The sequence below is a fragment of the Lates calcarifer genome, linkage group LG10 (assembly GCF_001640805.2).
Source record: "Lates calcarifer isolate ASB-BC8 linkage group LG10, TLL_Latcal_v3, whole genome shotgun sequence".
Taxonomy (NCBI): Eukaryota; Metazoa; Chordata; class Actinopteri; family Centropomidae; genus Lates; species Lates calcarifer.
This window is the reverse complement of record NC_066842.1, coordinates 5,336,402-5,354,880: the sequence shown is the minus strand read 5'-3', so window position 1 is coordinate 5,354,880 and position 18,479 is coordinate 5,336,402. Positions and strand designations below refer to the sequence as shown.

General features: G+C 41.6%; 1 protein-coding gene across 14 annotated transcripts in view; it reads left to right on the top strand.

The window, feature by feature from the left end:
• Positions 1-18,479, top strand: part of LOC108883012 (unconventional myosin-IXAa) — a 130,744-nt gene that overhangs the window by 23,859 nt on the left and 88,406 nt on the right. For all 14 annotated transcript variants that reach the window (XM_051073176.1, XM_018675850.2, XM_018675851.2 and 11 more), the window contains exon 2: positions 11,261-12,230. In XM_051073176.1, coding sequence (XP_050929133.1) covers positions 11,328-12,230 — 903 coding nt within the window. In that variant the 5' untranslated portion in view covers positions 11,261-11,327. The remainder of the gene's footprint in view (positions 1-11,260; positions 12,231-18,479) is intronic.

Sequence of the window (18,479 nt, the reverse complement as noted above, 5' to 3'; positions counted from 1 at the left end):
TGAGCCAGGTTTTGCATCTGTATCAAAAAAGAGTAATCCCCCGTTTTCCACACAAACACATGCACGCATCCTGCCGGTCATGACATGTTTGGTTCTTCCTGGTCCAGGGCTGTGAGGGCCATTATTAGGGCCAGATTTGCTTCGCTTTGATCTTCCCAAAACGCCACGGCCCCACCATTCATTACAGCGCAGAAATTATGCATGAGGAACTGTCAGTCCACAAGCCATTACTCAGCCTGAGCCCCTTTGGGTATGATTGGAAAGTGGCGGAAGGAAAAAAAGCAGTTTTAAATTAAGGGTTAAAAGAGGATTGCATCTTTTGTGGTCATTTAATTGGTCCTGACGTTTTACATCTCAGACCTTTTATGGACAGTCATAACCAGGGCAGCTTAGAGTGAGTAATGCAGTATGAAGTAAGTTCTATTGTACTGTATGTTCATTGATGTCAGATTATTTAGCCTAACCTGCCCCCGTCCACTTGACATCCAAAGCTCTGCAGCGGAAATAAACATCAGAGTTTATCTGGGCATTGATTATTTGAAAATGAAAAAATGTGGACATCTAATGCACAAAACAGAGAGGTTGATATTGATCGTCGTCCTGCAGACGCAAATCCCAGCACAGAACTGTGGGGCCAACGGGAAACAGAGGTGGAAACCAGAGGATCAATGAGGATGATGGAGCCATTAGTGACACTGTGACCCTGCTGAGGCTGGATGGGTTTTTGTATCATTGTTTGGAAAGTAGGACTGTTGATGTTGGATAACTGCGCAGTGGTTACAGGCACAGCTGATGGTACGTCTGTGGTCGGTCTGTTGACATTTTCAGGCGCAGGTTTCTTCGCTTATGTCGAAGACCATGCCTCTTGCAGCGTGCCTGTTGTTCCTGCCCGCCTTATTAAGTTCTACTCTTTCATTTTCCACAGTTCTGCGGTGTCCAGTAGTACCTCAGCAATAACTCTGCTGGATAGCGTTTGACTGACCGCACCTTGGGAGCCAAAGTTGTGGGCAGATCATCTCTTGTTCTGGTGCAGAAGGCCTGAGCAAAGCTGCTGTAATGCACACACACTTGGGGGGTGTTTCTGTTGGCCTCATTCAGGTTGTGGGAGAGAAACGTATGTCGAACTTGTCCTCGGCTCAGACTCACATCCACTTTTATTCTACATGGCAACAGCATGAGAAGGAGGTTGTGGTATAATTGGTGTAAAAGCTTGGTTTAAGTTTCAAATTTTGTTTTAAAAACTTTCCTTTTGCAAAGGCAAAGGTGTCGCCCATGTTTCTGACCAAATCGTTCAAGGTTATGCTTTTACTTTGCCACATTTGCGGCTGCATTCTTGGTCCAGCAGACAAGGCATGAGGTTTTTTAACAGCCTGGCCTTAGGAGTGGCAGTGTCAATCAGTCCACTACTTGGGTTCATACTGAAATATATCAACAATACTGGATGGATTGTATGGATTGAAATTTTGCACATACAGCGAGTCCCCAGTGAAGGAAGGCAAGTGCTATTGTAAGTGTTTTACATAAAACATAAAAGGCATTAAGATAATAAACACAAGGCATTGTAAAAAGACAATATAAACATATATATATATATATATATATATAGGGGGAGAGAGAGAGATGATTTAAAGAGGATTTAAAAATAGATGCTAAAAATTTCAGTGCAACAGTTCAGTGTAAGATATTTATAACTCATCCCAAATTAAAAAAGAGAAGTGATCCCTTGACTTTCCCTCTGGCACCAAAATTAGGTTACATTTTTGGTTTACTACTATGGGTTGGATAATCATGATGATGATCCCTTAACTCTTGTTCTAGCACCAACATCGGGTAAAATGTAGTGTCACAGCGTGTGTCTTAGCTTAGATTGTACCTCATTTGTACATTTGTTTAGACACGACACGTCTGCCAAATAAATAAATAAATAAATAAATGTGATTATCTTGGTTGTGTTAGTAACATGGCTTCTCTTTTGCGTAATTATCTCAGACAGGAAACTGATTTGTGATGATTAGGTGTTCTCTTTGCGATAATTCTTTTTAAACTGATACATTATGATGCAACAAATTGACAACAACGACTTATCAGAAACAGACATGTGATGTTTGAGTGGTCACATTAAATAACACAATGCACATAAGAAGCAAACCACCCATACTAAATGTCAAACCAAACGTCAGGCAGAAAGCCCACAGGACACGCCCCACCACCCTCCAGGGAGGTCGACATTTTCTCTCTGCTCACATGCTCGGATCAATAACGACTCGCTGCTCATCACTTATAGAGTTATCTGTGTCTCCTGAGGGTTTGTTAGCGGCATCCTGAGAACAAGAGCGAGCTTAGAGCCACATAAAATTCACTCACATTTATATGCTGATATAAGAGGATGATGAAGAAGTATAAAATTATTCCATGAAAGATTTTGTTGACTTAACATTTTATCATCAATAAAATTAAGTGCTATATGTTCGGTTGTTGTGACTGCATAGCTGTATGTTCTTATATAAAAACTTGTTGTCATTTGTTGTGTAAAATACCCAGTGAAGGCTAAAAAAAAATCTGCTGCTGGATCTGCAGCTGGTTATGTAGCTTAAAAAGAAGGATTTAAAAGGGAAAGAGAGACGGAAGGGAAAGATTTGGGAAATAGAAAAACACGATGATTAAAACCAGTCCCAGTGTCCTCAAAGGGCTAACACAAAAAACAAACACTGATTTCCATCAAGATACTTGAGTCAAGACATTGCAAGAGAAATGCAATAATATAATTTTGAGAGGATATAAGATTCACATGGCATTAATTGATTTCAATCAGCCCGTAACCATGGCAACAGATGCTCAGATGATGCGTGATTGTAGCGAGGAGGGGGTCTTTAATCAATGCAGCTCCCAGCAGTGGTCTTTTTCTGAGGCTGATGTTCCATTAGTGTGTGTGTGTGTGTGTGTGTGTGTGTGTGTGTGTGTGTGTGTGTTGTACCAGGAGGAGAGTGGTGCAGGTCGAGGTGATGTCATCTCCCAACTGGGGAATTGATAGTGCAGAGGATGGAGCAGTGGCTCTGCACCATGTCTTTAACACGCCAACACACACACACACACACACACACACACACACACACACACACACACAGTATTGACCTTTTGAGCAGTGTAAGATGTGCCCAAACGTGTGCTGATGGTATAAAGACATGAATAAGACACATAAGTGATACTGCTGTAATTTAAACACTCCTCTACTCCTCCTTGCTTCCACCTTCTCTTCTCCTGTCCTCTCATTTCCCTTCCTTGTATCCTCTCCTCTCCTTGGTCTCTTTTTCTCCTGTCCTTGCTTCCTCTCATCTCCTCTTTCTTTTCCTCTCCTTTCCTTGTTTCCTCTCCTCTCCTCCCTTATTCTATCCTTTCCTCTCTTTTATTTTCTCATTCCTCCACTAATCGGGTCAAACAAGGGTAAAGATGAAAATAGGAAAAACAGGAGGTTATTTTTCTTATAATCTCAATATCAAATGTTATTTTTTTATTGAGGGAAAGTGTTGCAGCGTCCAGAGCATGATGGGAACATTTATAAAAAACCTGACAGCCCTGACAGAGTTTTTTTTTTTAGTTTCTGTGTCAGTGCAGAAATTGCAAGTTGCACATGTACTTTTTTTCTTTGCACACACACAGACACCCACACACACCTCAGAGCGCTACACTGAATGACTCGGCACTCTGTCTCTGTGTGCACGAGTTTTTCTGGCAGATGTTTGTGTCTGTGTGGGCTCAGTTCCTGTGAGCTCTGCTGGCCCGCTGGAATTCAGGAATTCACACACACACACACACACACACACAAGGCATTTATTATTTTGCGCTTTTTTATTTTAACCTTTAACTTTCCAGGGAAAGCTGCCTGAACGCATTTTCTGTTCTCTAGTAACACTCATGCATCACATTCACACTTAAAGTAAACCTGTGTTGGAATTAGGCAGGAGCTGTGGTGGGGTGGAGGAGCTCCCCCACGCTTCAATGAATGATAAAAGAAATCCATTAAGTCTAATTAAAACCTAACTTTTCATCTTTAATTTAAAAATTTAGATGCACATGTGCCTTTTTATAAGGTACACATCAGCTGCTGTAGGTTCAGTGTAGCTCCTTAACACAGAGATATGAGTCCAGTCGTATGAAGCGGTCGTACAAATGGAGATAGCAGCACAGTCTCTCCTTAAAGACATTTATGTTGTTGCAGTCTACCTTGACACCTCTGCACACATGGTCAGTTGTTGCATGAAGCAGTTTTTCTTGTCAGATTCTCAGTTTTGCATTTAAATTACAAAAACTGTCAGATGCAGACTTCCCCCTCATTCGAACATCAGAGGGTTTGGGCAAGATGAGGATTCAGACACTGTCTGACGATCCAACAGTCACTTTGTTTGAAGCATATTAAACCTTTAGGCGCCTCTGTCAGAGCAGTTTTAAAGGGCTTGCTTACTTTGCTAAAGGGTACTCCGGGGGAAGATACTGAAGGAGGGAAAAACCTTACTGATATACGTTCTCGACCCACATTTCTCTCAGATGATGTGGGACTTTGAAATGGGAACTTTGTGGCAACAGATATAAATTTCTGACCTTCAAAATGTCAACTTTTCAGGAACCAAAAAACAGGAACTTTTTGTGGCTTGATAGGAATGAATCTGTAGAGATTTAGACAGAAGGCTTAGAAAAGGTAGAGAGCTAGGCTATTTATTTTTGGTTTATATTTTGGAAATTTCTAGTATTTATTTTATTATTTAAAATAAAAACTGATAAACAGGCAAAAATCCAGGTGACATTTAGATTGGAAATTAGTGAAATATCTAGGCCTCCATGTATTCAGCTGTATGCAAATCACACACACCCTTTTTTAGGTTTGATGATGGTGAAATGTGTGAACACAAGGTGTGTTCATCTGATGCTTTGGGAGTGTACGGGTGGGTGTGTGTTTCAGTACCTACTGTAGATCAGCAGCACTACCAGCAGCCAGCGATGAGGAGTGAGCCCACAGGGAGTTGAAATATGCCTGTAATCCTGGAATGATCTTCTCTGATGAGTGATCAGGGGTGGGAGCGAGTGTGCATGGAGGTAGAACAGGCTTAATGTGTGTTAGTCACAGCTCAAACTGTAATTTAACTAAGTAGCTTCTATTCTACTAATGCAATCATCCTTGGTTTAATTTAAGCACAGTACAAGCCTCAGTTTTAGGATGAAGCAGAAAACACACCTCCTGTGTTGAAAGATTTGAAGTTAAGTGAGCTTGTGTGTGTTTATGTGTGTGTGAGCAGTGTTGAGGAATGCTGAGGTTTGGTGTTTATTGCTCTTGTACTGGTGAGAACCGACTGTGGGAGAGGAGGGGGTGTTACTGTTTACCAGCCAGACACTGAAGACCTGCAAGACGAGCTGAGCTTCTCATCTGCATTTAATATCTTGGACGTGCGCCTGTCCCTGGCAGCTTTTCTACACTTTATACGATCTTAAAAACTTTCCCGTCTCCTCTAATGCATTCGTTTTTAGAGGCAGTAATTTACTGCATGTTTGCTGCACTGCTGCTGCAGTAAAATACAGCTTTTATTCCATTTCTGTGCCAAAGAACAATTTGGAGATGTAGTGGAATGAAAGATGAGAAACATATCTCCTCACCTAAGAGAACAGACTGCAGTGGCTGTGCACAGTTAGAGGATAGAAGAGATGTTCATGAGTCACAAAATCGAAGTCCAAGTTAAATCTTCAAATCTTTTTATTAAAGCCCCTTTTCAATAAAAGATTTCCAGGAACCACTAAGCCACAGAAACTAAATTCAGGGACAAAACAAAGGACGAAGAGTCTGTTTTATGTAATCCTGTTTATGTTTCACTGTATCTGAAGAACTTAGCAGCACAAGTTGTAATGTTCAGTCATAGTTCCTGGGCTATCTCTGAGTTCAACATCTGGAACAGGAATTTTTTTGGGGCGGTTGAGGAACAAAATTTTGTTGAATTGAATTCAAACTTTATTAAAAGACAACGGAAACACAGTGAGCTAATGAATCAGCAGCAACAACACGGCATCAGTTCTCTAGAAATTTACACTAACTTGACTCATAAACTTCCACAGGCACATTTAAATGGTATCAACATACACTGAAAAACCACTTTTTTTGACAGCTCAGACTAAAATTTGGCAGATTTTGGACTACTGTATTCTCCTTGTATTATTTTGGTATTGGTAGCTAAACTATCTGGTATCCCATATCAACATAATAGCTTCTTGTTATTTTGCCTCATCAAAATGTTTACAGGTCCAATCAGTATTTGAAAGACCCTTATTGTTCATAAGTATATAATAATGAGTCTGAGTCTGAAGTCAATAAAGACTAATGTTAGTCATATTTCATATTTAAATGCTTTTATCTGAACACAAAAACAAATAAATGCACTTAATAATATTCTAATGCAGCAGCTAATGGACATATGCAACCACAAAAAGAACATCACAGGATGACACAGCAGGATTGTTTTCTGGGAAGTTGTGGAGGATGGAGGATAATTACTTTACAGACAATATCTGAGAGCAGCCAAAGCCACTTTTAAACTGAAGCACAGTGAAATAAGACTTTTTCTCAATCTCATCACGCCAGGCCTAGATCTTAATATGTTTAACAAATTGCATGTTCATCTGTATTTACGGTAAAATATTCTTATACCCTCAAAACAGCTGAGTGGTTCTCCATTCTCCCTGTCCAGAGCTGAAACAATTAGTTGATCATCAACTACTTAAGATAATTGAGTAATTCAGTTTTAATAATTTGAGCTTTGGACTGTTGATCTGAAAAAAAAAAGACATTTAAATGTTTCATCTTGTGCTCTGGGAAACTGTGAACTGTTATTTTCAGATATCATTAACTCTCTTTCTCAGTTACTTTCTCTGTTTTGTTGCTCCTCTATCTTCATCCTCTCTAAACTCACATCCTTCTCTCCTTTCTGAACATCTTCCCTTTCTCTCTGTCCATCTCCACCTCTGTAAATATTAAGGTAAATATTGGAAGAAGCTCTGTTTCCTAACATTAACAGTTTTCCCCTCCACCTGAGTGATGGCTCTGAACGGCCCGGGGCTGAACCTGTCCACTGCTCAGATGACTGGCACGCTCTCATTAAGACGTCATCTGCTCTTTCAGTCTTGCTCCATTTTAAAGCACATGCTCATTCCTCCACTTCATTGGTTTAAGGCCTTATCTCATTGCGCTGTCAGCGCTTTAAACTCAACCAGTGTCAAAACAAGATGTTAAAGATGTTTAGCCTCCTCCACTTCACCACCTCTCTTTACTTCTCTTCTTTCCCCAACTTTTTCTTTCCATCGTCTCATCTCGTCCCCTCCCTTCCTCACTGTGCCTGACTTATATCACTTTCCAGCTTCATCCATCATCATCAGCATTCTGTCAGCTACAGTTTTTTGCAGTCAGTGCTGAACATACAGTGTTAAGGTCACATCCATCCATTGTACTCCACATGTCTCATAGCCGTTCAGTTCCTGCCTGAATGGCTTCACTTCATGCAGCTGTTCAAGGAAATGCCAGAAAAGTTTTTTTTCATCTCTCCCCAAAAACTTTTGGGCCAGCTTTGTAGCTCCACCTCCTGTGATTTGTCAGAGCCTTAACTGGTATGTAACCTTGGCTCTCCTCACTCTGAACTTTGACCTCTAAGGACTATCCATCAGTCCCCGCTCCTGATTGCCTGGAGGGTTCGACGTAACCTTCCAGCTCCCCCTGATGTCTCCTGCTGTCCTGCTTGCTGGTTCATAAACTCTCAGCAGACAGGCCACTGAAAGCAGACAAAGAGGTTAATTCTCTCCAAACTGCTCTGGAGATTTGCTGTCCGGTGATTTGCTGCTCCTCTCCTGTAGAGTTTGTAAGGGTGGTGTCAGTCTAACTCGGGGGTTATAGCTTTCTAGGCAACAATGCAGCCAAGGGAAGAATTAAAGTTGATGTATATCCGTTTTTTGGAAAAAACGTCATTACCCGAAGTAGGGATTTGGCTTGCCATGCTATCCTTTAAACTGGTAATCCGCAATATCCTTTTATTTTGGCGACATCTGTGGTGTTTTTGAATGGTATTTCCCAGAGATCATTTGTGTTTCAGAGTGACTTGTATTGTAATATCTTATATGTTTTTATGCTCATAAAATTTCTTTTGTTAATTACAAATAAACCACTTTTGTAGCTGTTAGAATCATTTAGGTTTAGGTGTGCTGGGTCCAGTGGTCCCATGCTACTGTATCTGTATCTGCCAGTCCTTCTAATTTTGACAGGAGCTTGCCTTTCACCCCTAGTGGCTAACGAATGAGCAGCAGCACAAAGACACGTCAACAACAGTCATAATTCACCATTTTCCAGCTTAATGACTCACTGAGTTGGACTGACAGCTGGGATCAGCCAGCTACAGAGAACTGATGAAGACGAACCAACTGGAGAGCTGAATGAAGGCTAGAGCAGCTGGATTTTTATATCAAACTGAAAAAGCCAGAGGGAGGAATGTGGGCACATGGTTAAGGGTTGTCTAGCAGTGGAGTTAAAGGATAAGTCAGAATGATATTCTATATTTTTGTAATTGTCGACAAATCCCAGGTATAGACACAACGGTTTTTGTCCATGTCTCAGTACTTTCTGATCCAAGACCATTCTTTATAAAACAGGTCACAGATTTCATTTTTCAAGAAGACTAAATCATTTCCTAAAACAGCTCAGCACTGTAGTTTGTAGCAAACCGTACTCACACGTGAGAAAGTACACTAGTTATTTCACACTGTATTGTTCATTGTACTGAAGGAACATGTTGTCCAGGGCAACAGCGTGGCTCACTGATTCATTTTTGGACAACAATGAAGCACTACACAAATAGTAGTTGTTAGTTGGATTAAATTCATTGTTGGTTTCGTTTTGTCAAATGTTTGGGCATCCTGTTAAGACAGCAAGTTCATTCAGGTAGTTCATTCTTTTTTTGTGGATTTTCAGGTGTCCTTGTCCTGCTGAGGCAGATGGCCTCTCTTCAGTTTCACTTTCTTGACATTTACATCCAGAATTTACTGATATCTGTTGGAGTTGATTCTTCCCTCCAAGCGTTTCCTGTGCCACTGGCTGCCACCCAACTCCAAAGCAGAATATTTCCACTCCCCATGTAGTGGGGTGTTAAGGTTTTACTGTAGATGGAGGTCTCAACAAAAATTGTGCGCACAAGTCCTTTTCAGATTTAGCCGTCTTAGGCTCAGTCCATTGTTTACATTACTTCACACACTACTGATAGGCTTTTGATAATGCTGCAGTTTGGGAGTGACAAGTAGGTGTAATGTATTCTTTAGTGGTTTTCTTTCATTTGTTTTCTTCATTATTCGTACAAGTGCAACAAACGCCCAAAAGGAAACCACCAGGCAGCACAAATGGACCATGAATACTGGCTGTATTTACATTTCTGCATAATAGATGTGAAACTTTGACCTTTTCCCCATTGGAACAGCTCATTAGTGTCCCAACGAGTGACTGCTTCAGTCGCGGGGGACGTTGTTTGGAATCTTGTGTACTCTCTCTCTCTCGCTCTCTCTCATCTCAGTCTGCTTCTCAGCTCTGTCTTCTCTGCCTCTGCATGTCTTTCATCCTGCACAGTTCACTTCTTTGTTTCTTACAGACACCCAGCTGTCTATTCCCTCTCTCTCTCTTTCTCTCTCCCCCTCTCTCTCTATCTTTGGCTCTGTCTGGTGGTGGTGTTGCTACTGCAGACTGATGTAGGTGGTCAGGATCACTCCAGACAGCGGGAGGGAGAGGAGGGTCTGTCTGGGGCGCTCAAAGGACGACTGGCTGGCTCATCCTTTCTTTTCTCTCCCTCTTTCTCTATCTATCTAGCACATGCACATAGCTGAGAGAGCGATCCTGAAGTAAAATGTTGTCTAGAAAATAAAAGGGAGTCAGGATTCAAGAGCAATAGTAGTTTTCACTCAGATAAATTTCAACTGAGTTTGAGTGATGATGGAAATTGTGTATCTGTTTGCTTTCTGACCTTTTATTCTTAATGCTATGTTCTGCTGTTGCATTATGGCTCCCAATAAACAGCCATGTAAACAGCTGAGAAATGAGATTTGATCTGGGGAGAGGAAGAAGGAAATACAGAAATTTAAAGATGTAATGTTAAGGTATGTTTGCGTTGGCAATGAATATCCAGAGCACAGTCAGAGAGAGGGACAGAAACAGCATGAGAGAGAAGAAACCAGTAAAAAACAGGAAGACATGATGAGATGCACTGACTCAGAAAAGAAAGATCATTGAAAGGAAACATAAAATGTGAAAGGGCGACTGGCAGGGATCGGTTTAAATATATTTACATTTTAGCTTCTGTTTTTTACATTGTGAGCTTCTGTAGTTTCTCATCCTCTCCTTGACTGTATCACACAGCGACATTGATTTATTTGTGTATAAAATACTCTGTTGGTCATCATCTGGTATCAGTATTTTGTATTTCCATGGAGACTGGTGTCCAGGAAAACAAAAACTATCACTCTTTTACATTTTCTGTATTTATGACTGTTGCAATAGAGTAGAATATGCTCAGTTTCCTGATAACACTCCTTGATTCTGTCTCATAATTGTCAGTATATACATTTTTTTCCCCCCACGTCACATTTGAAGCTTTGTAGTCTGTGCATATAAAATGAGAAAGAGACGGCAAATGGAGTGCTGTGTCCACTATCAACAGGCAAGTGGTGAATTACACCATTGTACTCTCATTACAGCCACTTTTGTGTGGAAGGTGGCAGCTGTTAATCTTGGCACACACGGCCAGAGCCTTTGGATTATCACATGAGTACACACACACACACACACGCACACACACACACAGGGTATGTGGCTTTGATAGGCTATGGCCAGTAGCCTTTAAATTCATGAAGCCACTACTGTTCCTCATTGTTTTGAATAGCTATCAGTTCTTGTCTCTCTCTTTGACTCAGTCTCATGCTCCTCTTTTGTGGCAATTGTGATAGTAGTTCCCTTTACGATCCGAAACAGAAAGCCTATTGAATTGGCCTTCTCTGTCATGGGACAGATGAAACCGTCATGACTGTACTGACCCTGTTGTGACTCAATGTACTGGAAATGCCAGAGGCTGTGAGGACATGAAGTGATGTCTGAAACTGCTAATTTCTCCTTTGAACCCTTGTTGTTCTGTTGTTTTGCCACTATGTTTAACCATTTTCCATCTCTTTTCCCACCTCTCTCTCCATTTCTGTCCTCCTCCAGTTGGAATGTCCTGAGTCAGTCCTCCGGGCCCAGAGAGCGCTGTGCTGATGGGACCTGCTGCGCCACCATGAGCTTACAAGATGGCTGCTGCAGCTACGTCAGCAGCGCCAACATGGCCACCGCTAGTGGCAGCATGCGGCGGCGCCTGGAGGACCAGGAGTTCACTCTGCGCGTCTACCCAGGCGCCCTGGCTGAGGGCACCATCTATTGCCCTGTCAGCGCCCGCAAGAACACCACAGCTGCTGAAGCCATCGAGTGCCTCATCGACCGGTTGCGCCTGGAGCGTACCAAGTGCTACGTTTTGGCTGAGGTGAAGGAGTTCGGCGGGGAGGAATGGATCCTAAACCCTGGCGATTGCCCTGTCCAGCGGATGATGTTATGGCCGCGAAGTGCCCTGGAGAATCGCAGTGGTCTGGGCAGCGGCGATGACTACCGCTTCCTCCTGCGGGAGAAGAACCTGGACGGATCTATTCATTATGGCGGCAGCCTGCAAATGTGGCTGCGGGTGACTGAGGAGCGCAGACGAATGGTGGAACGGGGTTTCCTCCCTCAGCCTGCAGGGAGCGACCCTCCGTCTGACCTTTGTGCTCTCCCAGAGCTAACGGAGCGCGCCCTTTTGGAAAGCCTCCGTGCACGTTTCCGCCAGGAGAAGATCTACACTTACATTGGGAGTATTCTTATTGTGATTAACCCATTCCAGTTCCTTCCGATCTACAATCCTAAATATGTCAAATTGTACGACAACCACACACTGGGGAAGCTGGAGCCCCACATTTATGCTGTGGCAGATGTGGCCTATCATGCCATGCTACAGCGCAGAAAGAACCAGTGCATAGTAATTTCTGGTGAGAGTGGGTCAGGGAAGACCCAGAGCACCAACTTTCTCATTCATCACCTGACTGCACTCAGCCAGAAGGGGTTCGCCAGCGGGGTGGAGCAGATCATCCTGGGAGCTGGGCCTGTGTTAGAGGTAAGAAACTAACACCTGCAGTATTGTACAGATGTTACAGGGGATATGGTTCTGCCCAAGATATCTCAAAATCACATAAATTACATTTTCATGGAATTTTGTTCCGGCCAAGGAACAGATGATTTGGCTTTGGTGGTGGTTTAGCTCTGGATTTTCATGCCACAAGCAAATCTCTGAAACGAATACAGATAGACACTTGCTTGAATGGTGCATGGTGAAGAAAACAGCTGAAGTAATAGGAAGACATTCTTTGGGTGAAAGAACCTTTATTTGTTGTTCTGTGTTTTTGCTTCAACTGCCTTCCAGGTGATTGTCTAGGCCTTTTTCACTCTAAGAACTTTTCTAGAAACCTTTTTATTAAATCTGTAACCTCACTTGCAGTTTGATCCAGGGGAACTTGCATCTAAATTTAGTTCCTGGTCGATATTTCCTGCCTCTCAATTAGACAAAGAGGAATGCACAAAGGGAACTTTAAAGTTCCCAATTTAGTTCCCGATTGTAGTTATCAGGCTTGCTTAGTTCTTGGGATCGTTTAGTTGAAAAAAGCTGAGTTGACCCCTTAAAGCCAAAGCAGAGTACTTGTTGTAGTGCTAAAGCTACGGGGACTCCTCAGGATTGATTATTCTACTATAGCTGTCCTGTGATGTGTTTAGTGAAAAATTTAAGATAATATGGCGTAGCTGAATGTGCTATAGCAGCAAGCTCAAAGCAAGCTGGATATGATTCATATGTTGTGAATCACACTGCCGATTGTAGAAAGGAAGTGACAAAAGCCTGATGAAATCTGAGGAGAAGTCGGCAGGTTATTTCTCTGGCAGTGGAATGTCAGCTCATGAGAGGAAGCATGAAATGGATTATAGAAATGTCCTTCTGAAACTGGAATGCCTCCACATGCAGGGGAACCTATATTTAGCTCCGGATTTACCACATATGACTCTTATACATATTGTGTGACCCAGAAATGGGGGTTTTCTGTAGTGTCCAATCTCTGCATTGATAGGAAAAAAAACCTAATGGAATGTCGTCTAATCCCCCCTGGATTATAAATCAATGATGGATTATGGAATTTCATTGGGAATGTCATGTTTTCAGAAGGTCTGTTCAAGGGCAACATGTTCTCTCCAGCCTGATAAATAGGACTTTGTGAACCCCCGAACAGTTTGTTGTTTTCTGGCTGACATTTGGGTCTGCAGCTCACAGCTTCCTGTCAGGACGTATGGGAATGTCATGTCAACACACAGCTGTGCATGTTGACACCATGTGGGTCCCAGGTGGAGGTCTGTACAGTAAAATGAAGCTGGTGCACAGACAGTTGGATATACGGTTCATCATCTGGAAATCATGAATAACCTTTTAGACCTCCTCGCTGCTTCCGGGGAAGAAACCTGTGACTGCAGCTGCTTTCAAGTTTCCACTTTTTTTTACATGAAGAATACATGGTCTCTGGCCTTTGCAAGATAACAAACAAGGGAAGCATTATATGTATTGAAAATGACTGGTAGCTTTACCACATAGCTGTGGTCAAACCTGGCTGTCACATGGCCACAGTTGCACTTCTCTGCAGGCGATGATTTGACAGTGATTACTGAATACCTGTCAGAGCTCAGATGCCAGAGGCAACAGCGGCTGAGAAAACTGCAAAGGCTTGTTCTTGATAATAGCACAGATAGAGGAACATTACTCTCTGAGGAACTAGATACTGTTCGTCGGGCTTGTGTGTGGTGTGAGGGAGCATGACTGTGTCCCATGTAATCACTTCCCCATCAATCACCTGTCTGACCAAGGTGTGACAAACCAGGTGCACAGTTTAAATGTTACAGAGATAAACAAGCAAAGGGAGATGTACTGTAACACACAATATATTTTGTTTCTGGCTCGTTTGTCATGTTTCCTAGCTGTCTTTAAGGAATAGTTAGAAACTTTGAGAAATGTGTTAGTTAGAAAGTGAGTTAGATGAGAAAATAGATACTACTTAGTAAAGCATATCATTCAAGATTTAATGTAAAACTAACTTTGTACCCAGATTTCAGACAGTCAGGACGTTAATCTGACATAATCAGAATAACCAACAGTGCAGTTTGATGTCAGAAAATGCTTCAGTGATCTTAAATGTAATGTATAATATTCAGAAAATGTGTATTTATAGCATGGAATAATCACCAGAAATATGCAGTTTTGCAGGAAATAAAAGTAATTAGATTTTCTTTAATAAGAATCAGGAACTAGAATTGGCTCCATTACACTGTATCCACCATCCAACAATTCACACTCTATGAACAACATGTAACAACTATTTTCCTGTGTGCTATAGTTTTTCCAACTCTCCCCAACAGCTGAACATGACGTCTACATTAATGCACCATTTGCATCCTATGAACAACAGCTGGGTGCAGAGATATCGCAGGGCTGCTGCTAATGCCCCGGTTCTTGACGTTTTTCTATGAGAACCAGCTCTCTCTGGGGTAAAAAGTTTACTGCCAGCCAAGGCACAAGGCTGCAGAGCTGAACCAGTCGAATTCTTTGGTTTCCACAAGTTGTAATGCCAATTACAGAACCATTCGCTCCGGTCAGATGCTGCTGCTGCTGCAGCACTGAGGCTTTGTAGACATTTGAATGTTTGCCCTCAGGCAAACTCAGGCTGAAAATATGAGCAGCAAGGCTTATTAGATAGATTACAAATGCATGCCTGTCTTGAACAAGAATTAAAATTCTGGCCAATTTGCTGGTTCCCCAATGTGTACAGTAACTGTCAAGTCCTTTTTGTCAGATTATAAACCCCAAATTTGTGATTTTGGCCTATTTACTTATCTCCAGTGCCTCCATACTCACATACAACATATTCTGTAGAAACAAGACATTATGTTTAAAGCAACTATAATTCATATTTTTATGACAATGTATGAAGTAACAATGTGAAAGGGGCTGGGGTGACAAAAAAAAAGTTTTTGAGATGTCCAGATTTTATCTTTAACTCTGTACCAGTATCAGAAAAAACTCTGGAATAAAAATGAAAACATTTCTCAGGATGAACTACATCTCACTGGCAGGAGATGCTGTGGTTGGGCCTTGATTTGAGAACATTTGTATAAGAGCCTGTAGACTTAGATAAGTCATTCTTTTTGGATTCACTTAAGAAGCTTACTGCCAACTGGATGAATGGAGGGAGGGAGTGGAACCTGCAGGCGGGTGAAATATTCTTTTTTTAAAACCTTGTTCTCTATAAATATTTAAAATCAATTATTTTAAGTCTGGTGCCCACCACAGTTGATTGATAAAAATCAAATGTGAGTTAAATAGTACAGGGTGTACTGCTGAGGCATTCAGACCAGGATCCAAACAGTAAAAGCTTCTTTCTGCTCAGGGGAAATGGAAGAAAATAAGCTTTTAGTGAGTGTGAAGGCAAAAATAGTGTGGAAAAGTGGAAAAGAGTCTGTTGGATGCAGAGGCTAAAAAGCGATGCCAAGCTCCTCTTTTCCTTCCACTCCTTCACCTCTGGACCTCTCTCCTCTCTCCTGTCCGTCCCTCTGTGTTGGATCCAGCTGAGCGGCGTGGCCATCGGCCCTGTGCTTCACATCGTGTTACTGTTGAGTGCAAGGTCAACAGCATCGCAGGCGGAGGCTATTTTAGTCATTCGTTGAACCAGTGTGGAGGACTCCTTCTCCTGCATAAGTACAGATGCCAGAGCGGCAGTTCACTTGCTTTTGATTTCACTTCCATCCGCTCTTGATCTGACTTTTTTTTTTTTGGCAATATTTCAGCATTAAAGGATTAAATAACACAACATTTGATATCTATATTGGCAAATAAACCCTGAATTTATGCTATTAGTTTTGGTTTTAAGTTCATTCCCACTGCTGGAAATCCTCTCTGTCCAAAGTCTTTAGATAATTGTTTTGCTGTTTATACTTTGTTTTTTATTTTCTCTGCTTAAATTTGTATGCAGTCTGCACTTTCACTGCTGTGTATACTGCACCAACATGCTCAGCTGCTTCACTTTATTTCTGATTAGATTTACAGACTATTTTTGTCAGCATAGTCTGCGAGAGCAGGGAGGAAAAATCCAGTTTTTGAAAAGTTCACTGAAAAAAAGTCTGAAAAGATGTTCACATTTAGGGCTGGGTAATATTTCAGGAACATGTTTGTCTTGCTAAATCCTGTAATCCAAACTAATGACTCCAATCAGATTGTAATTAAAATCTAACAAAATTATGTTTTACATTTTTTCTGTTCATTATATTAAACTTAGTATTTAGTGTGTAATTTAACCATGATATATTGATATTGTGATACATATCAGTAGGAAAAATGTTGATATTATTAGGGCTGCAAGTAGTTTAATCCACAAAATGTGAAAAATGTTTCCTAAAACATTTCCTAAAGCCCAAACTGAGATCTTGTTCGACTTAAGACAAGGAAGAGCAGCAACTGAGAAGCTAAAGAAAGGTTATGTTTGGTATTTTTTGCTTGATAATTACTTTAAAGGATTATTGCAGTTGCTGATGATTTTTCTGTCAGTGAGCTCCTCCATTAATCAACCAAAGGTCTCAGCTTTACTCATTAATATTCTGTTATTATCATACCTAGCCCTGCTTGTATTTCTTTTTTTGTTTTTACCCTCATGCATACACTCTTTCAGATACCACATTTACATGCACAGAACTTGCCAGCTCAAACAGCGACCTGACTCTTTTCACCTCTACTGGAGGTAAACTGCAGCAGAGGAGACAGCAACTCGTTGTGATTGACATTGCTCTTCTTTCAAGGACACAACACTGTATGTGTGTGTGTGTGTGTGTGTGTGTTTCTTTACATGAACAACACCACAGTCTCTTTTTCCATTTAACAATGTGAATAGTTATCTGACTCACTGTCACTGAGCATATAGAGCTTTTATTGTCTTGACTGACAGCCGTCAGCTCTTGATGGGCATGTCTGCTGGCTGCAGGGATCAATCTTGTGACCTTTTGGCTACAGTGCTGCATTTGTAGCCACTGGACCCCACTGTGTGACTCTTCTTAGAAATAGAGCAGCCACAAAGCAAAATAGCGACCATCAGCATTACATCACGCCAGTGGTATCATCCAACAATTCTCTATGTGCTCTGATGGCCCTGCAGGAATCATTTCTAGTCATGAAAAAGCCTTTAATAATGCACTGCAGATGGCCAGTAAATGCAGTCGTGTGTAATTTGAGCTGCGTTCAGAGCCAGGTGACAGCAGAGATATGACTGTACAGCAGGATAGCGCTGACGGGAAGACAGCTGGCACGCTGATGGGAAGGCCTTGGCTCCTGTGGCCGTTGTGTCTGGTCGTCTGGTCGTTGTTTTGCAGTCAGGTGATCTCGGATGCTCCTTTTTTGGCCTCAGCACTGCAGCCTATTAAGTTTCAGCCAACTAAATATGTACAGAAGGTGAAATTTGGCTATTATTTCACTGTGTTTAATTATTCAGTATCAGACTTACAGTCAGTGTTTGTCTTTAATCGTGCTGTACGTTTTCAGCTTTGACTGACTGAATGACTGAATTTACTCAGTGCTTCTCTTACAGGATTTCAATGCCATGTATTTCTTAGTCATGCAGAATGTTTGCAGACAGTTGTGAGTGACAGGGAGATTGTTAAATAGAGTGTGTTGTTGTTGTTACAACTAGCTGATAATAGGCCCCTCATCGTCATAATATCAGGTTTGCATCACATCAGCTGATTCATGTGCTGATTTACAAATGATTCAGCACCTAACAGGCAATCTGATTAAAGAAATGAGATACATTACTGTAGAATATGCACAACAGTTGGTTGGATTTTAACTTCATCAGCTGTTTCTCTTCAGGTCTTTGTGGTTCTGAACCCCCTCAGGCTTTATGTGCTGGTCATATAAGAGAGATAAAATAATATAACATACGAGACATTTTACATCATGTTGGATCATCATAAATGGAGAAAGACTGCTAAATTGTCAAGGGAAGATGAGTCAGGAAGAAAAGGCATGTTTACCTCATCCCTGTCTCTCATGTAAGTTGGCCAGACTTCCACACAGACCCATAAATTTGGAAAAAGGGCAGGTTTTTCCAGAAAGCTCAAGCTCCGCGCAGGAAACAGCCTCTGAATTTTGGATATATACACATTCAGTAAATGATTTAGGGTCTCGTCTCGTTCGAGGATGTTTTGAAAGGTCACGCAGCTGTTGATGGATACGTTGGCTGCAGTTGTTTCAGGTACAAGACTGTCTAACCAGCAGCAACTGGTCCTCAGT